The 13036-nt window shown below is 36.1% G+C and overlaps 1 protein-coding gene across 1 annotated transcript in view; it reads right to left on the reverse strand.

The window, feature by feature from the left end:
* Positions 1–13036, reverse strand: part of LOC107455442 (Na(+)/citrate cotransporter) — a 68579-nt gene that overhangs the window by 1872 nt on the left and 53671 nt on the right. The window contains exons 11-12 of the mRNA XM_043049711.3: positions 8748–8909; positions 6070–6207 (exon numbers count right to left, since the gene is read on the reverse strand). Coding sequence (XP_042905645.2) covers positions 6070–6207; positions 8748–8909 — 300 coding nt within the window. The remainder of the gene's footprint in view (positions 1–6069; positions 6208–8747; positions 8910–13036) is intronic.

Here is a 13036-nt window from a genome sequence, read left to right on the forward strand (position 1 = left end):
TTTCTAAAACTCGGTAAGCTTTCTTAAAAAAAAAAAAAAAAAAGCTGTGAATGCAATATATATGCATTCACAGCTAACTTCGTGTTTAAATACCTTCTGTTTCAACTTATACTACAGATTCAACTATTTTTTACTAGCTCAAAGATCACAAAGCTATCTGTTTGTTTTGTTTATGTTTGTGTTTTTAAAACGCGTTTCTAAAGAATAAAACAATTTTAAATCAATGGTAATTTAATTAAATAAAAATAATAAACCAAAAATTAAAGTCAATAGATAAAATTTCTTTTTCGTGCAAATCCATAAAAAGTTTGATATTAAAATTATATTTGATTTTAAAATTATATTATACGATTACATTATAAAATTATATTATAATATTCTTGCGAATTTAAAAATAAATTAATATCCATAACTTTCAAAATTAAAAATAATTAAATAAATAACAACAATTTTCCAAAACATTAAAGAACATAAGAATATTATTCAATGAAATTTCAGGTAACTTTGAATTTTCGATTTCCTGGAAATGTACTATTAAATCGTTACTTTTTTTTGTTTAGTACTTGTACTTTTACTTGTACTTTTTACTCGTTACTTTTTAAAATAAGAACTTTTTACTCGTTACTTTTTTTAAAAATACTTGTAATTTTACTCGTTACTGTTTAAAAGTAATGTTGCCATATATGCAAACAGCCCTGTCTAACGTAAGGGATAATTCCTAAAGAGAATCGATAGCCTGCAATCTAGATCATATGTCTAATAATTTCATTAATTTACTATTCATTTAATTTACTAAAAGTTTTTTTTGCATGGAATTATCTTTTGATAAACAAATTCTATTTTTGCGTGCAAAATTTTTTAAATTCTCTTAAGAAGTTCTCGAGGAATGACAAAGAGAGGAGAAGTGTCAATTTCTTCCCAAAGAAGTACCAAGCGGCTTAAAATATGTTCAGCTGAAACCTGATGTTGGTGGCATTTTAAGCAAAGAGGGTAGGATTTTATACTCTGAGAAAAAGTAAAACATTTTAGATGTCCACTGGCAAGGCGTGAAAGGTAGAATTGGTTGTTTCGAATAATATCTGATTTCGTAACTTAAAATATCGTCTGCATATTCGAGGTCACCCCCTCAAGCCATTATAATTGAGTTGTTGTTGTTGACGTATGCTTGTTCAGACAGGTGCGATTGTTCTTGTTTTCCAGTGGCGCCATCGATGGCCAAGAATTCGACTTCTGCCACACCATACGTTGCATCTGTTTATAGGGCGGACCCATTCATACGTCCATTCATATCGTAATTTTGACCTGAATCAGAGAACGATCGATCTCCAATCCCTTACCCTCAGAGGTATTGATTTGTTATGGGAACGTGGATGACTTTGCGACTCGACAGATTTAACGAGCATCAGTCACCATTTTATTACACGGGGAGTCTTCGGGGTTCGAACCTACGAACTCTTGGACCCGGGCCCAGCACCCTACCGACTAGGCTATCCCGGCCAGTATCTGTTTTAGTGATCGTAATTTAATGATTTGGCGAGCTTGACAATGCGTCTGTGTTTTTCTTTAATAAAAACAAGTCTTTTTTTGCAATAGTTAATATATAAAAATAGTCTTTAGTGCTTTTGTAGCTTGCATACATGATCGTAATAGTTTTTTCTTTCCATTTAAACTTGTCCCGCAGTGGACTAATCGTTAAGACACGGTTCCCAGCAGATCACCGAAGTCAAGCATCACTGGCTGCGGTCAGTGTGAGGGTGGGTGACCACTTGGATCAGTCTGCGTAGGGACCGAGGGTGTGCGGTATTGGTCCTCGTGAAACTGTGCTATCGTAAAGTCCTCGACTTCGCGCGCAGGTCGTCGGGCTACCGAAGCGGGGGTGCCATCCCCTCCGCAGAGGATCAAAATTGTGATGGCATGTCTTCGGATCATCCTGTGTGATGTTTCCCAGACCGTCGCCAATAGCCCATTGCGCAGCTCTAGTGCGACGTAAATTTACAACAACAACAATCCATTTAAACTTGTAAACTGCTGTTTGTAGAAAATGCAACACCATGAAAGAATCATCAGAATCAAATGAAATTTAATGCAGAAACGACTTGTACTGATACAAATAAATGATGAAATTTTCAAAACAAAAGAAACAAATTAAGCGTCCGAAATCAGTATTTGGTGCAGCCACCACGCGCTGCAATAAGTGCTGCTATACGACGTGGCATGGAGTCAAACAGATGTTGAATATCTGCTTGAGGAAGAGAATTCCATATCGCTTGTATGCGCAACCAAAGTTCGTCTTTGGAAACTGCAGGACGCGGATCACGAGTGAGACGCCGACCAACCATATCCCACACGTGCTCAATAGGCGACATATCCGGCGAATAAGCAGGCCAAGGAAGAAGTTGCATGCGTTGTGCTGAACAGAAGTCTCTAACAGTCCGCGCAACATGTGGGCGTGCATTATCCTGCTGAAAGATAGCTACAGGGATGCCTTGAAGGAAAGGAACGACTTCGGGCTGTAGCACTTCACGGACGTATCTGTTGCTATTGAGATTACCCTCAATTCGTATCAAATTGGATCGTCCATGATACGAAATCGCACCCCAGACCATAACTCCGGGTGTTCGACCACTATGTCGTTCAATAATACACTCAGGAAGGCAGCGTTGACCGGCATAACGTCTAACACGAACACGGCCATCATGGGTCCACAAATTGAAGCGTGATTCATCTGAAAAGACAACTTGGTGCCAATCAGCTCGCCAGTCTCTGTGCTCAAGAGCCCACTGCCGACGCAGCCGTCGATGATCCGCCGTGAGGGGAATCCTGTATAATGGCACCCTTGCACGCAATCCACGGCGCAGCAGACGACGACGAATTGACGAAGCCGACAATTGTACACCTGTAGCAGTAGACCAATGTGCTGCCAGCTGCCTGGAGGAAGCTGTGCGATCATTCACCGCCATGCGGAGCAGGTGTCGATCATCGCGCTCTGACGTCACCTTCTGTCGTCCAGTGCCTGTTTTTCGAGTTGTTCGGTGCTCGTCGGTCCACTGCTTCCAAACTCGCATCACTGTGGAACTGTTCCGCTGCATACGAGCTGCTATTGCGCGATAGGAAAATCCTCCTTCTCGAAGGCCGATTATCCTCCCTCGTTCAAACTCCGTAAGTTGCTTGAATTTCTTATTCTTCCGTCGTGGAGGCATACTCAGGTCTCACTAAACGTTTGCCACTAACAAATAATCATAGACTATTTTCAACGTCCCGCTACAGCACTTTATTTATACGCTTTCAGCATCAATTCAGAGGGCGCTGCGCGCGCCACGCACGCGCGATGGCTCTGAAACTTTATTAATTTGCATAATATCCTATAATTGACATTTGCTGCGAATTTCATTTGATTCTGATGATTCCTTCATGGTGTTGCATTTTCTACAAACAGCAGTTTAGATTGCAAGTGTTTCTGGTTCGTGCATATCTGTCCAAAAGAAAGGCTTCACTAAAGAAAAATAATCCAATCGCCATTTTGCAAAATCCCACATTGGACTGATGGCAAGACACGGCTATCACAGACATCACGGCATAGGTCATTGAGTCGGTGGGTGCCTGCGTTGATTAGTCTGCGAAGGGACCGAGGTTTCTCGATGTCTGTCTTCGGTTAAACTGTATCACCGTAATGTGCCAGACTTAACCGAGCAGGTCGTCGGGCTAACGAAGCGGGAGTGCCATCCCCTCTGCAGAGGATCGAAATCGATGATGTTTCCCTGACCATCTCCAATAGTTCATTGTGCAATGCGACATAAATAAAATGCTACAACTGTGTAAAAGTCAATTTTTCCGTTAACTAGTTATACAGTGGGTGATCGGTTAACGAACAGATCGGTTAACGAACAGATCGGTTAACGAACAAATCGGTTAACGAACACTTTCACGAAAGCTTTTTGTGTTCGGATAACGAACACTTTCAAAGAAGATTTTTTCAGTTCGGACAACGAACACATATTCGGATAATGAACAAAACGAATTCTAACGAACACTTTTCGGCCTGAAGAAAAATCAATATTAAACATTTGTTATTATTTTGCATACAAAATAAGATCACTGAAAGGAGAAATGGTTAAAGCATGCTTAGTATTAATAATTACTAAATGAAACTTGAATTAACAATGAATTTAAAAGTCATTCAAAAATTATTATTATGAGGAGCTGAAGGAGTAACGAAAATCACATCTGCGAAACTAAAAAATGCCATCCATGATAAAATGGAGAGGTTGCTTTTAGTTTGGATAAATGAACGGGAAATGAAACGAGATGTAACTAGTATGCCTATCATTCAAGAGAAGGCTAGAGAAATTTTTGAGAAATTGAAAGAACAAACTCCTGGTTCGTCATCCGAGGAGTTAGAATTCAAGGCTACCACTGGCTGGTTTACAAAGTTTAAAAGAAGGTCTGGAATTAAATATGTATTAATGCGTGGTGGGTCTGCTAGTGCAGATAAAGAAGAAGCTGAGAAGTACTGTCTCAAATTTCAAGAATTCTTTGAAACAGAAGGGTATCGTCCACAACAAATATTTAATTGTGATGAAACTGATTTGTTTTAGAAGCGCATGCCGAACCGTACCTACATCACGAAAGATGAGAAAAGTGTGCCTGGGCATAAACCTATGAAAGACCGATTGACGTTACTTCTGGGAGCTAACGCTAGTGGTGATATGAAGCTTAAACCACTTCTCGCTTACCACTCTGAGAATCCCAGAGCATTAAAAACAAATTCCATAATTAAGAGCAAATTGCCAGTAATGTGGAGATCGAATCAGAGGGCATGGGCCATGCAGTATCTTTTCAAAGAATGGCTATTTAAAGTTTGTACCCTGAGCATCAAGGACTACCTTGATGCCGATGACTTGCCGTTGAAAGCACTGCTGCTATTGGACAATGCACCAGGACACCCAAAGGATCTTGAAGATAATTTGTTGACAGACTTTCCCTGGCTGACAGTTCAGTTTTTATCTCCGAATACGACTTCTTCAGCCAATGGATCAGGAGGTTATTGCGGCTTTCAAGAAATTGCACACTCGTGCGCTGTTTCGTTGGTGTTTTGAAGCAAGCCAATTCTCCTCAACAATGACTTTAAAAAAGTTTTGGAAAGAAAAATTTGACATTCTTGAAGCTATTCGTATCATTCAAGAGGCGTGGTCAGAAGTCACACAGCGACAGTTGATTTCTGCTTGGCAGAAGCTGTGTCCATCCTTCGTTCAAGGAGACGGAGGTGATCAGGGAGACGCCCCTGAAATTATGGATGAAATTTTGACAACTGCTAGAGATCTGGAAGTGGAGGTGAACGAGGATGATATAGAAGAGCTTATAATGGGACATGGAGATGAACTGACGACAGAAGAACTCTAACAAATTTTGAATGAAGAACACCAAGAAACAGAGCGAAATGTGTCTCCATCTGAACAAGAGGAAGACGAAAGAGGACCAATGCCGACATCTGCCATTAAAGATCTTTTGAAAAAGTGGGAGGATGTCAGAGCAATGGTCTTAGAATGGCACCCAAACCAATCTCATGTCAGTAGGGTTGGGGACCTTTACAACGACAATGCTATTAATTACTTCCGGAAAATCCTGAAAAAGAGAGAAAAGCAATCGACATTGGACATGTTCTTCAATGCCCCATAAGCAAAAAATGAAAAGGACTGATTAATATGTTTGTTTATATATATGTTTTATTTTTAAAAAAACTTACTAAGAAATCACACATTTTTTAAAATGTAATTTTTAGGGTCTCCTGAACGAATTAATCGATTTCACATAGAAGTCTATGGTGAATCGATGATCGGTTAACGAACAATTCGGATAGCGAACATAGTCTTGGAACGGATTATGTTCGTTAACCGATCACCCACTGTATTATAAAATGACCTCACACCTTTGATACGACTTGCGTTATTTTCAAATTAGCTGCTCTAGTAATCTCCCAGGGCATTTTATTTAATTGTAAACTATTTTGGTAAACATTTTTCATGCTATTTTAGAAACCTTAAAGAAGGAATGGGGGAAAAGAGAGCTTACCATATCGATTGTGTTCATGTTACCACTCTGATAAGCAATGGCATTGGGTGCTGTTGCAACCGGTAGCATGAAGGCGTATGAACAAACAACTGTTACTGGTAGCATAATGTATAAAGGATTCACATGAATAGCTAAAGCCTTGAAAAAAATAATAATAAACCAGTCAAAAGTTTATTTGAATTATATGTTCGAAATGCCGATAGTAATTTGATGTGATTTATATATTCGAAATATATTTTAGTTCGGGGCGCCTCCCTATTATAGAATGTTTCTACGCGTGCCTTTGAAAGAGTACATTTATTTATCTAAAATATATTAATTTCGTGTTAATTTTTTGCTTTCTAAAAGACATTACTGTTGGAAATAGCATTTAAATTGATACAGTATTAGATTTTTGATGATTTGGCGACTGATTTGACGAGCTCGCCAAATCATTAAATTACAATAACACAGCTATTTTTGCATCTATCTGAATGCAATTTTCAACAATATTTGCAAAACATAAATTAACCTAAAATTAAGAGAATTTAGATAAATAAAAGTACCTTTCTGAAGGCACACGCAGGTACAGTTCAAAAAAGGAAAGCACCCCTTGCGGTGCACGATTACAATTTCGGTAATGGTATCCTTTGCGATTCTTAATCCGACCTTCTCTAGAAATTTGCGGAATACGCTGTTTACTATACATAAAAAAAATGATTTGGCTCATCTTATTTAATTGATAGATGTAATTACAAAGTATAAAAGAATTATATTTCATAAGCAAATGATGCTGAACGAGCGCAATTTTGGAATAATATTAGTATGGTTTTGTATTTAAATCTATACATTTAATAAATTAGAATGTTGGACACGTCGGTTTAATTTACAGATCCAAAATTCATTATTTACTTTCATCTATTTATCATTCTATTTTACTTGATTTACAAACAAAGAGTTTTGTTTTATTTGCTAGCGACCCAATCGGTCACTTGCTTTCGTTACTTAATTCACGTGTTGATCTATCCTTACTTAGTTCGTCCAAATACTTAATTACCAATGGATGGTTGGTTCAATGTAAACAATAACATGCCTCCTAATACCGGAAGAAATTTAGAAAACTTCCGGTGTATCCCTCCGCTTATGTTATGCTTACGAGGCGATGTGTGAACAGGCTTAATATTCTGGAAAGTTCCATTATTGCGATTTTTATTTAAATTTGCGCGTAATTTTATCCTTTATAAGAGTTTTTTTTTATAATTTCCAACAGGTCGTGAACCTAAAACAAACTTAACAAAATTAATATCATAGCATAAAGTTTAAGGTTAGTCATGTTTTGAGTGTTCTCTTATTGGTCTATAATTGTGAAAAATAGCGCCATTTGTTATTTTTTGGGGAGCATCACAGCAAGCTTACGGAGTCTTCCGAATTCGTTTGTTGTGTTGAAAGTTCGATTGAAAGAACGCGTTATATTGAAAACACTACAATAAAATTGGATGGTGCGTTTTTTCACGCTTAGGTGTAAAAATCAATTAGAAGTAGTAACCCAGAAATCTTACTACAAATTTTAACCTCTAGCACCATCTGTGCTTAGCTTTTACACGTTCAACCATCCATAAGACGACCGTTTTGAGTCACATTCTCTCTGACTATGAAGCCTAATTCTATGAAACATAAGTTTGTACAGAGTGTTCCAACGTTTTAAAAAAGCAATTGTTGGAAAAAGATCAAAATTTAAGGTTTGCTGCCGCGCTTTGCTTAGATAACAAAATATTTTATTATAATTTACTCGGAAACAGTTAGCGCTGTTTAGGTTTGAAAACAGGTAGGGCTGGTAACCAAATAAAACTACAAAAACAACGTTTTCAAAATAACCACCACATACATAAGCAACATGGTGCAAATTGTGGACCAAATTAACGAATGTCCGTGCAAATATTCTGACATGCAGTAATGACACAGTTTTTCTAGCCATATCTTGACCAACTTTAAGTCTAATTTTAGAATTTATAGCGAATATAAACTTGTTTGTCTAAATATAGAAACACGGCAAATGGTTCATTTCAACTTCTTTTTTTTTAGATTCTTCAGGGAATTTTTGGATTTGATGAGTTTAAAAGTTTGTTATCTTAATTGTGTGAAAAAATTTAAAGGCTTATGACATTGACAGTGCAAAAATAAAAAAGTATCTACAATTTAACGAAATTGACCGTCACCGCAGGTCTCAAGGAGCAATAAAATCTGGCATTAAATGTTTGAAAGCCGCTACCCACTGTTTTCGACGAAATCTCACTGTTTCGACGAACCCCACGTTCGTTTGATTATTTTTCTTAATAAATATCAAATTATGAATAGTTTAAAATCTAAAAATTGTTTTTTAATTCACGCTTGTTTCTTAAAATGTTTCGCTATTTTAAAAATGAACCTAGTAATGTTTACCATCTTTTGAGAAATGCTTTAAACTTTATCAATATCAACAGATTTTATATAATCGCTTAAAATTTCCAATTTTTCAGAAAGTGGTCAGTAGCAAAAAAAAAAAAAAAAAAAAATCCTAATTTTGCTCTAAACATATTTATAGTTAAATAATAGTTTTCGAATTTAGAACAATATGTTGAACAATAACCATTGATTTCAATTGACACTTTTCAATCATTTTACCCTTTAATTTTACCATAATTATACCATAATAATTTTACCATTTGACTGAAGACAGGCAAAAGTATTGTGGCTGTGGTTGAGTTGGATGCCACTTCCGTAATCATGGCTGTCATGAAACACGAAATGGCTGTTATTGCAGAGGATGGCAGGACTTGAAGAGACGTCAGTTGCTCTCCCACATATTTAGACAATCCCGATTTCTGAAAGAAATTGTTGATTAAATGTTTTTTCTCCCCTTCTTCCATTTGTCTTAACCTGCTCAGGACAGACGCACATTGAATGGAACTCGGAAAAAGCTGGACACGACTTCAATTATATTTTCCAAGAAACCTCAATATACAGGGTCTTTATAATTAAAGTTCCACTTTGAAATGGCTATAAAAATAAAACTACTCGACCAAATGTCATCAAACTTGGTAAATGTCTATAAGAGGTCATGGGATTTTAGTTCCCGCAGCAAAAAAAGAAAAAAATATTTAAAAATTTACCACCAGCGGAGAATGGCGCTGTATGCAACAGGTAAACAAATGTGAAATATGCAGATTTGTTTTACACGTCTTTTACCGTAAATTTGCCGTAAACCTTGCGTTGTCATTGGACCTCGGCGTTTTCCTTTTACAGTACGGAACTTTTGTAAAGCCATCCGTTCATTGTTGTCGCATTCATAGTGACATTTCACGAGCAAAGCACGATCTTGCATGGTAACAGACATTGTCGACTCAGAACACAGACAGCTCAGACAAGGCGCCTCACTTTTATAACTGCAAAGTCACATGACGTGTAAAACAAATTTGCATATTTCACATTTGTTAACACTATTGCATACAGCACCATTCTCCGCTGGTGGTGAATTTTTGAACTTTTTTTTTTGTTTCGTTTTGTTGCGGGAACTAAAATCCCATGACCTCTTATAGACATTTACCAAGTTTGATGACATTTGGTCGGGTAGTTTTATTTTTATAGCCATTTCAAAGTGGAACTTTAATTATAAAGACCCTGCTTTCGAGGTTTTCGCGATTACGAATCAAAATGGCTTTGCAATAATAGCGGCGTTTACGTTAAAATTTAAAACATTAAAATTTCGAAAACATTAAAATAGAATAAGTCAGACAAATAAAAATATGCGATAAAATGCTCACAAATGATTAGTCCATAGTAGGGAAGTACCCCTAGTGGCCTACGATGTCATTTCCAGCTATGAGTTGCTATCTATTCAAAATCCTTACGAGATACCCTATAGTTTGTCTACGGTAAGAACTCCACCCCGCCACAAAGTCCGCCGCCGTCTGCTGCTTTGGAAACAAGACTATCGTATTTCAGGGAGGGTAACTTCTCTTCACCCTGGGGCTAACACAATAGACGGAAGAAACCAATTTCCTTTCGGTCACCGACAAGAGCCAAAACTTGTCCTAAACAGTGAGTCCACATCCTTACTTGAAATGGTTATACCCAGGGCTTATGCAAGTATTGCTACAGGTTGGCACGCCATTAGGTAAGAGTCTTCAGTGACTTGGTATTTCCAACACTGTTTATTAAATGCCATTGCCTAGTATTTCCATCACAGTCTTTATCAGTAGCAATTAAACTTAAGAACGCACGTGGTAATGTATGGTTAAAATTTCTTTTATAATAAATGCAGCTATAGTTTTAAAACAATTGGTACCAGGGTACCAGATCGGGTAGCTGTTTGACAGCTGATAAAGACCGTCAGTCTCAAACCGCCATCACACGTCTCCGCTGTAGACGCCTGAAATCACTGAGGTACTCTGGAGAAAAGTGCTTTGCCCTCTGTACCAAGTGCTCTTCGGCCCAGGCATCCCCTGAACATCTACTGGACTGCATCGGTCTTTTAAAGCAAGACCTAATTGAAAGACCCTTACTTGTTTTAGACTTTTTGAAAGTGAACAATCTCATGGACCTTGTCTAGCTAGGCTAGAAATGGGGATTTGAAAGAAGAAGAAGATAGTTTTAAAATGCATTATTAGTTGAAAATATATGCAGCATGATAGAGTAACACTGGATATTGTTTTTTTCGATTCTTGCTTTTCATGTAGATTTCTTTTATGGTTAAGATTTATAAAATAAATAGTAGATAATAATTTGCAAGATAAAGGTGCATCAATTGCTATTTTAATTATGTTTGGTGCTTATGGATTTAAAACCTGTTTTGTGTTGAATAAGTATTTCAAATGGTGATTTTCTGTTTAATGAACTTTCCATATAACGAACTTTTTCTCGGGATTTAGCGACTTCGTTAAATAGAGGTCAGACTAAAGACCTTCAGCATAAACTAGCGTTGCACGCTTGTGTTACGTTGCAGGGCTGTTTGTACCCTGGACACAGAAAACCCTAATGTAGCTTTGCCTGCAACTAACATCAAATATAGAATAAAAAGTCTCGTCGTAATTATTTTAATTTTTTGAAGTAAATAATTTTATTTTAAACACTAAAATTTTAAAACAAGGAATTTTAATTAAATTAATTTTAAACTATAAAGGAATGTCTACTTTTTAGATCAATAGTTATTGACAGTATTTAAAATTTTCATACAGATTTCGACTTAAATTGTTCTACGGAAACATTTAATATATATACAATATATATCTCTGCGATGTGCGACGCAGTTTTAAGTACTTCTACTTTAGGGCCTTTACCGTTGTACGAAATAAAGCATACTATTTTTAATTATTTTACAAACTGAAAGTTTTAGAACGTATTATTTAAAAAAAAATTGAACTTTTTAGAAAATAATCTTGATCTTGATTTTGGAAAGTAATATTTGAGCGTCAATTGTACATAAGACCCCAAGCAACAAATCTTACTTAAATTTTAAGGCAATGTTAAGCTGTTTTTCTTTTCTGTAATTATAATTACTTCTTGCAGCGCAATCCTTTTAAAAATACTTTCGATTTTTCGAAATTTTGATAATAAATACGGCGTAGAACAAATGTTTTTAAAAGTGCACCAAGGTGAAAAAAATCTTGAAATTGTCAATACAAATATAAGTTTAACCATTTATTTTTCTGTTACTGTATATATTTACATTTATGAGTGTATTAAACTGCTATATTCAACCGTTTCAACGTGTTACGTAGGTAACTTTTAAGATATAAAATTTAAATATTTAAGTACATCGCTTGAAATTAATAAAAATATACATTAGAATATTAAAAATATTTTTTAATTAATTCCTAACAATGCTCTGTCAAAGTTCGTTCCAATCATAGTTGCACAACAATGAGTAAAAAACTTTTTAATCGACGTTAAGTTGCATTGTTGACCAACAATGGAATTCCATAAATTTCAAATCGTGTTCCATTTTATTCACTTGAGTTTCTTGCTTGAAGTTGATCGTGCTGATTTCTGAGAGATTTGGAAAAAAGCGAATTTGGATTTACTTCTTGTAAGATTTAAAATGTCTGCTGATCTGAAAAGAGCTAACAGACACGCCCAACGTGTTGCCCGTATTAGCAAAGCAGCTGATATTTTGAAAAATGATGGAGAATATGCGAACTTAGATCCTATTGGATCTGGCACTTATGGCCGAGTGTATAAAATGGCTTCTTCATTAACTAAATTGGAATTGGCCGCAAAGTTTGTGCCTTTTGAGATCGCATCAAAGAATGAAGTTGAATTGTGGCCAAAACTTAACCATCCTAACTTAGTCTCTGTCAAGAGCATAATGAAGTTACCAAATCTGAAAGTCCTTGTTTTCATCATGCCGCTTTATCGGATGACATTGCACTTGGCTATTCAAGATGCAGAATTCCGTTGTAAAAGCGGAGCATTTAAAAATGTCAAATCATGGATGAAAGATATGCTTCGAGGTCTAGAATACCTTCACCGAAATGATTTGTGCCACTTGGACCTAAAGCTTGACAATATACTGATTTCGGAGAGCAATACTGCCCTATTGGCTGACTTTACCTTCTTATGGGATACTAAAAAGGCTCTTACGAAGTACATATTAAGTTTTTTTTCAAAATTATTTATGTTTTTATTATTTTGTTTATGTCTAAATGGTAATGCTCAGTAACATAACCATTTGATACAATTATGATGCAAAATATTGCAACATTTTCGATGTCTTTAAACTACAATAAAACATAATTCACTTTATAATAAACTTTATTAATCACTTACTTCAACGAACATAATCTCATGATAATAAAAACAAACTTCTTTACAAAATAAATTCAAAACTCACCTCGCTCATTCAATTAGTAAACTGTCTTGTACCACGCGAGACTCATTTTTATTTTATTTCATTAATTTATCAACCCAAGTTTTTCAGTAAGGTTTTTTTCAAATTCAAATTTCCATTCCT

Source organism: Parasteatoda tepidariorum, chromosome 2, assembly GCF_982258835.1.
Source record: "Parasteatoda tepidariorum strain Cologne lab strain chromosome 2, Ptep-v5.0, whole genome shotgun sequence".
In the NCBI taxonomy this organism is placed as follows: Eukaryota; Metazoa; Arthropoda; class Arachnida; order Araneae; family Theridiidae; genus Parasteatoda; species Parasteatoda tepidariorum.